This window comes from Camelina sativa, chromosome 11, assembly GCF_000633955.1.
Source record: "Camelina sativa cultivar DH55 chromosome 11, Cs, whole genome shotgun sequence".
In the NCBI taxonomy this organism is placed as follows: domain Eukaryota; kingdom Viridiplantae; phylum Streptophyta; class Magnoliopsida; order Brassicales; family Brassicaceae; genus Camelina; species Camelina sativa.
The window spans coordinates 17,155,389-17,162,979 of record NC_025695.1 but is presented as its reverse complement, the minus strand read 5'-3'; the positions used below and the strand labels follow the sequence as shown (position 1 = coordinate 17,162,979).

At 33.0% G+C, this 7,591-nt stretch overlaps 2 protein-coding genes and 1 pseudogene across 2 annotated transcripts in view; 2 read left to right on the top strand and 1 right to left on the bottom strand.

The window, feature by feature from the left end:
* The window catches only part of LOC109127296 (RNA-directed DNA polymerase homolog), a gene marked incomplete at its 5' end in the record, with an annotated part of 1,700 nt that extends 1,619 nt beyond the window's left edge, over window positions 1–81 (top strand). Inside the window, one exon of the mRNA XM_019231886.1 lies at window positions 69–81. Within this exon, the coding sequence (XP_019087431.1) occupies window positions 69–81 (13 nt within the window). The remainder of the gene's footprint in view (window positions 1–68) is intronic.
* Window positions 1,183–1,964, top strand: LOC104728066 (annotated as a pseudogene).
* Window positions 5,428–6,175, bottom strand: LOC104723642 (acanthoscurrin-2). Its single transcript, XM_010442034.1, has one exon. It carries the CDS (start codon window positions 5,893–5,895, stop codon window positions 5,590–5,592), a length of 306 nt encoding a protein of 101 aa, XP_010440336.1. The 5' UTR covers window positions 5,896–6,175; the 3' UTR covers window positions 5,428–5,589.

Sequence of the window (7,591 nt, the reverse complement as noted above, 5' to 3'; positions counted from 1 at the left end):
AGCAGGGAGAACCCTATGTGGTTTATACAGATGCATCTAGAGTTGGTTTGGGATGTGTGTTGATGTAGCATGGATAGGTGATTGCCTATGCTTCGTGGCAGTTGCGGAAGCATGAAGACAACTATCCTACTCATGACTTAGAGATGGGTGCTGTAGTTTTTGCCTTGAAGATTTGGAGATCTTATCTTTATGGTGCAAAGGTACAGGTGTTTACAGATCATAAGAGTCTGAAGTATATATTCACTCAGCCTGAGCTGAATTTGAGGCAGAGGCGGTGGATGGAGCTTGTGGCAGACTATGATTTGGAGATAGCCATCATCCTGGTAAGGCTAACTTGGTTGCAGATGCTCTGAGTCGGAAGAGGGTAGCTTCGGCTCAGGAGCAGGAGATGGAGTCTCTGGTAGGAGAGATCGGTGCTTTGAGTTTGTGTGTTGTGTCTCAGGAACCGTTGGGTTTGGTGGCAGTTGATAGAGCTGATCTTCTGAGCAGGGTGCAGTTGGCTCAGGAGAAGGATTTGGGGCTGGTGAATGCCTCAAAGGATGTGGATTCAGAGTATCAGGTCTCAGATAATGGTACTATCTTGGTGCACGGTCGGGTTTGTGTGCCCAAGGATGAGGAGTTGAGGCAGGAGATCCTGAGAGAGGCTCATGGGAGCAAGTTTCTATTCATCCAGGAGCGACTAAGATGTACTGTGATCTCAAGAGGTACTATCATTGGATCGGGATGAAGAGGGATGTAGCTAGTTGGGTCGCGAGGTGCGATGTGTGCTAGGCAATAAAGAGGAGGATGTTCTAGGGACTCGATTGGATGTTTTTTGGCATTGCTAGGTTGTTAGAGTTTGGTCATTAGAAACATTGCTAGGTTGATGGTTCCATGTTTTCTGATGATTTGGATATTGGTTTATGGTTATATTTGATTATTGGATATTTTATTATTAGAATACTATTGGTTATTGATATTGGTTATTTTTGCTGTTTGAATGTGGTTATGGCTAGGTGGCTAGTGAGTATAGGACCACTAGTTGTAGTTTATTATTATTATATTATATTTATTATCNAAAAAAAAAAAAAAAAAAAAAAAAAAAAAAAAAAAAAAAAAAAGAAAAAAAAAATGGGTCGAATCGTTTCAACCGAAAACTCATGCCCAAAACTTTGGAACGTTGCATATGGGGTCAAGGGGACACATCAACCATCCCCGTTTACGACACTCCCATTGGCAAGCTAGGTGCTGCTATTTGCTGGTAGAATAGGATGCCCCTCTACAAAACTGCATTGTATGCCAAAGGTAGTGCTTTTAATTCAATGTAGTGCGCAACATCTAGCCTTTTGATACAAGATTCCCTAAAAAATATTTGATTTTTTGGCTTTAGGCATTGAGTTTTATTGTGCACCTACTGCTGATGGTTCTAAGGAATGGCAATCGTCCATACTTCACATTGCGATGGAAGGTGGATGCTTCGTGTTGTCAATTCTGCCAGCGTAAAGATTTCCCTGAGCATCCTGATTACTTGTTTACCGACTTGGACAACAACAAAGAACACGATGCTATCGTCTCCCAAGGCGGAAGTGTCATTATTTCACCTTTGGGACAGGTTCTCGCCGGACCAAACTTTGAATCAGAGGGTCTCATCACAGCTGATTGGTAGAAGTATATATATACTCTTCTTTAATTTTCATCTTAGGCTATATCAAATTTCTTGAGCTAACCATATCGTTAACGTTATTTGTTTTCATCCAGATCTTAGTGAGATAGCTAGAGCCAAGTTATACTTTGACGTGGTCGGACATTACTCCAAGCCAGATGTTCTCAGCTTGACCGTTAATGAGCACCCGAAGAAACCAGTTATATTTGTGTCAAAGGTGGAGAAAGCAGAGGATGACTCAAACAAATAATCAAAAATTATGTGATTCCTCAGTTGATGTTAGTCATATGAAGGAGTCCAGTTCAAAATTTTATGCTAAATTCTGTTTATCTTTTTCTTTTTTTCAATAATGGAAAGCACCAATTGGTTATNTTTCACCTTTGGGACAGGTTCTCGCCGGACCAAACTTTGAATCAGAGGGTCTCATCACAGCTGATTGGTAGAAGTATATATATACTCTTCTTTAATTTTCATCTTAGGCTATATCAAATTTCTTGAGCTAACCATATCGTTAACGTTATTTGTTTTCATCCAGATCTTAGTGAGATAGCTAGAGCCAAGTTATACTTTGACGTGGTCGGACATTACTCCAAGCCAGATGTTCTCAGCTTGACCGTTAATGAGCACCCGAAGAAACCAGTTATATTTGTGTCAAAGGTGGAGAAAGCAGAGGATGACTCAAACAAATAATCAAAAATTATGTGATTCCTCAGTTGATGTTAGTCATATGAAGGAGTCCAGTTCAAAATTTTATGCTAAATTCTGTTTATCTTTTTCTTTTTTTCAATAATGGAAAGCACCAATTGGTTATGGTAAGATCTATGTTTGAGAAACCAATCGGTTCTCTTCTCCTGTATTTCAAGATTGTGCCTGCTATTTTCAAGTTAGAGTGTTATAAATCTCTAATGTTGTGTAGTCTAGTCGTAATACCAACCTTGTAGCCAACTGTTATAAATCAGGCTTTGATTTCATTTATGTTCTTACTTTTGTTTGGCAAACAGCCAAACACATATGTATTTATTTGCTTTAATAATGTATAATTAGTTGCTATTATATACAACTATTACACATAGATTTATTTATCCAAAGATATACATTTTATTTGTTTTTCTTAAAAATGTTTTTAGAAGACTACGTACCATTAATTCATGACAACAAAAGTACAAATTACTAGGATTTCACTCGCGGTATTCCGCATGGCTAAATTATAAATTATTGTATTTTAAATAATAATTTTTAATTTATTTAGTTTTCAAATTCTCAATTAATTAACCTTTTCTAATTAATTTAGAATTTTGTTTAGAATTTTTTTTCTTCTTTTTACACTTTTACAAAGTTTATAACTTATTTACATTAAATTTGTTATTAGATAAAATATAAAATTTTAGATTTGTTTTGTTCTCTAGAATTAAACAGAGGTATATGCCTATATGGTATGTGGTTGTATATTTTTATATGTATTTTTTTATTTTTTGGGAATATTAAGAATGTGTTATAGTATGTGTAATATTATGTAGTTCATATACTAAATAATTTATAAGTTAATTTTCTAAACTATAATTACAAATCTATAGTATATATGAAATAAACTAATAGTTTTAGTGTTGATTATATAGTCCAAACCCGGCATGCTAGGCGGGTCACGCAACATGTTCAAAGATTTTTAGTCTGCAAAAATTCATCATATGAAACTGTTAAAGTAAAAATAGTATTTGAGGCTAAAAGTAACTTTTTATCAAATCAATTTTTCAAATTTTTATCAAGTAAAAATATAACTTTTATAACTAAATGTTTTATTAAAATCTATATATTATTTGATACATGAGAGATAAAAAAAAAAAAAAAAAGACTCATTACTATTTTCATGATTTTGGTACTTTCTATATAATAATTATATCTATATAACCTGATATTTTCGGATTTTCACCAAATATCACATTAATATATACATACATACTACAATAGTTGCTGATCCGTTTTTCACCAATATATCACATTAATATATACATACATACTACAATATACATACATAATTAAAGACAAATAATATGAATTGAGTATTATAAGAAGATATGGCATTAAAACAAAATTTTAGGAAACAATTTAGATTTTTATAGAATTTTCTTAAAATAATTATATTCATAATCATGTTATCATTTTGCTTTAATTTCGGGATTTTAGCTATCACATTAACTATATTTTGTTATAAATCATCTAATTTGGAAACTAAGAAATTATAACCATAAAAGATTTTAAGTGTAATTACTGATTTTTTTAGGTTAGATATGTTTCTTATTATGAAAAAATTAAAATGTATTTTTAATATAGATAAAGAATTATAGTTATTATAAAAAAATATAAAATAATTGAATATAATTTGCATGAATTAAGAAAAAACAAAAAAAAGTATAAAAACGAAAACTAAGACTTCTCTATTTTTGTTTTGATTCATCTTTTTCATGCTTACGAAGATATATTTTATACCAAACTATTTGTGAAACTAAAAGCATTACACATAAAATAAACAATATTATTTTTGATAAAGTAAAATAAAAATTAATGACTTAACTGTATAAGAAAATCTTAAATGTGAGAACTAAAATGAAAACCATCACAAAAAAAGAATAACTATATTTAAATTCCAAGTATATGATATTACAAAATCTTGATAGTGCTCTTTAACCAAAAAAAAAGTATAATAACCACTCGATTGTTTCTCTATCATTATCTTTTTCTTATAAAGATTTCCAAGATTTGGAGACAGATCTAAAAATCAAGAATGAAAAAGTGTTTAAGGGTTATGTAATTATGATTGTTGATATATAACCGAGATTTAGGTGTATAGTATTTATAGGGTTAACATTATGTTGAGGAAACAAACCTTTCCAAGCAAGCAAAAAAAAAATCTGATTTAGTAACTAATTAGGGAGTAAATAACTGTAATCTGTTTTTAAGGAATATGGTAGGAATATGATATCTTTTGGTATTTAAATTTGTTTCTTTAATTTGATTGTTAACATATACACTATTATAAAAGGAAAATAATCTGAAATTAATGTTTTGAGATCGAATATTTAGGCTGATTTTTTAGCAATTAATGGATTATTTATTAGGCAGATATTTTTGGAAAATTGGTTAAAGGGAAATTTTGTTTTTTAAAATCGGAATCTTGATATTTTTTAACTTAATTACCAAATTAATATTTAATATTTAATACAATGGCAGTTTTGTAAATAGGTGGCAACTTCAGGATTTATTTGCTAAATATACTTGGAAAATAATGCATATATATGCTAAAACATTATGTATACTGAATTACATATGTTTTCATTTGGCTACAAACACACTATCATGAAATCAGCCACAATGAAGCTACTAAACAGGCCAAATACTGAATAATCAAACTCTAAGAAAAAAAGATAAAATAAAAAATACACACTTTCGCAGAGAAGATACACAACACTACGAAAATCTGTAAGTCTATATAATTCAAGAACTATCACCAAACACGCTTTCACAGTCATCAATGATCAGCTATACTCAACAATAAGAACATTAATCATCTTGTTTATAAAGTGTATAATTAACTATTATTAAACGAAATATCAGGGAAGCTCGACAACCTTTTCCTTTATAGAAACGGAGTGCCACACCTACTCATTATAACCTCGTACGTCCACTTTTAATAATCTAAATTATCGAATTTCGCACGTTGATTTATAATACACAATATCATAAATAAAGCAAAGATTCACATAGATCTATAAAAATGGAGCACACTGATCACTAAACCATAAAACAATACCTGTCGAGGTAAAGATAAAAAAAAAAACCTCATTAAACATGGGACTTGAGACAAAACGAAGCCTCTCCTTTGTAATCATCTCTCTACTAGTCGGTTTCTTTGCAGTCTCCTACGCTTCTGTTCCTAGGAAACTAAATCCACATCAACGGATCGGTTTCTTTAAGCCTTTCCCGAAATATTTTAACTTCAAGTCCTCACAAAAAGTCTTCCCCTTCAAGCCCTCACCGAAAGTCTTCCTACCCAAGCCGATCCCGGCTACTCCAAAACCAGTCCCAGTTAGAAGACCACGACCACCAACTCCAGACTTCGATCCTCCACCTGACGTAGCCCCACCTCCTCCTCCTCCTCCAAGCTTCTTCAAGCCTCGGCCTCCAGGCTTCTTCAAGCCTCCGAAAAGTCTAACGCCGATCACTGTCAAGCCTCTAGGGGATACTCCAAAGCTGGTCATTGTCAAGTCCCCACCTATAATTCCAACAGTCCCCTAACCTCTGTCGTAGCCAAAGGCTTCTCATTCACAAGGTTTTCTTTAGATAGATATCTTTGTGTCAGCGTGTACAATAAAATAAACTCATTTATGTTTTCGATCTCGAAATTTTAAGATAAAATCTGAAACTTTGCTTTTGGCTTTGCAAGTAGTATATTCATGTTTCTCTTCCTCTTTAATCTAAACTTTTTCAAGAAACAAAAAATGTATATTTTGTAACCGTAAGAGTCTCATGTACGTTGAATCGTTGACAAAATATATTGGACTTTTAAAGCAACAACAGACTTCTCTATTTGTTTTCTTTTGATCACAAGTTTTGTATTATATTATAGAAGCAAAATAAGAACGTACATCAGCCTGCATAAGTCCACCGACAAACTCATGACAACCTTGTCAAAAGGAAAAAAAAAAAAAAAAAAACTCATGACAACCCAATGTTAAAAAAATGGAAAAACCATCTGTATCTTCTGAGGAACTTCCGTATAGCACCACATCCACCCAGTTTTGAAAATTCGATCTATGTCTCCCCAGTTCATAAGTTTCAATCCATTATCCTCCTAATTTCAAAGTTCGTAACCTCTGTCCCCATAGATGTTGGTTAGCGCGGTTCATGACATAAAATCAATGCGAAACCAAAAACCGAGTACAGTAAACCAAATTGAGACCTGATTAGAGTTATTCACAATCCGAAATATATACCAAGTGAGAAGAATCCCTAAATTAAAAAAAAAATAAAACCCTAGTTTTGATTTTGCTCTCTTCGTCGATATTCTCTATTTCTATTATCAACAGCTGAGCCCTGATACGAGCAATTCATCTGGAGCTACGAGTGTAACATCCAATGTCCAACAGAGAAGAAGAGTTGTGGGTGTACCGAAGACGTGTTGGTGTGGAGCTAGTATCGTGGCGTTAATTTCAAAGTCGGCTGCCAATCCATACTGTCGTTACTATCGATGTGGTTATGCTGCATCACTTGAGGTAATGTGGTTTGATTTTTGATTTGTTTCTAGCAAATTTAACTCTAATTCTCTGTGCTTTGTAGCTCATTGATGATAACCACAATTTCAAGTGGGTTGACGAAGCATTGCTGGATGAGATTGAGAGATTGGCTGTCAGAACGGTTGTACTTGAACAAACAGTGTCCCAAATTACAACAGAGACTATGGATCACCAAAAGATGGTTTTTGAGAGGATGCAAATGAAACTAGAGAACGAGATTTTTGAGAAGGTAGAAGAAGAACTGTTGGAAACCAAATCAAGTCTGATGAAAAAAATGATTGTTGTAATTGTAGGTTGTATGATCATGATTGGTTTGAGTAAAGTGATAGTTTGATTGGCTTGTAGTTGTTGGTTTTGTTATGTATTGGCTTGTAGTTGTTTGATTTGTTATGTATTGTGTTGTTGTTGTTGGTAGTGTTATGTTGTTCTTGTTGTGTCCTCTTTTATGTGTTATGAGAAACCAAATTGATATGCTTCTTGTCATCTTGTGATTAACCTTCATGATTCTCAATTTCTCATTAGAAAGGAGATAACAAAAAAAGAGAGACAAAATGACAAAAAAAACAGAAACATTTATGAATCCATGGTTCAAAACCAATACATAAGCCGAGTTAAACATCCTAAAACAGAGACAATTATACGTTGATGGTTTAAAACCAAT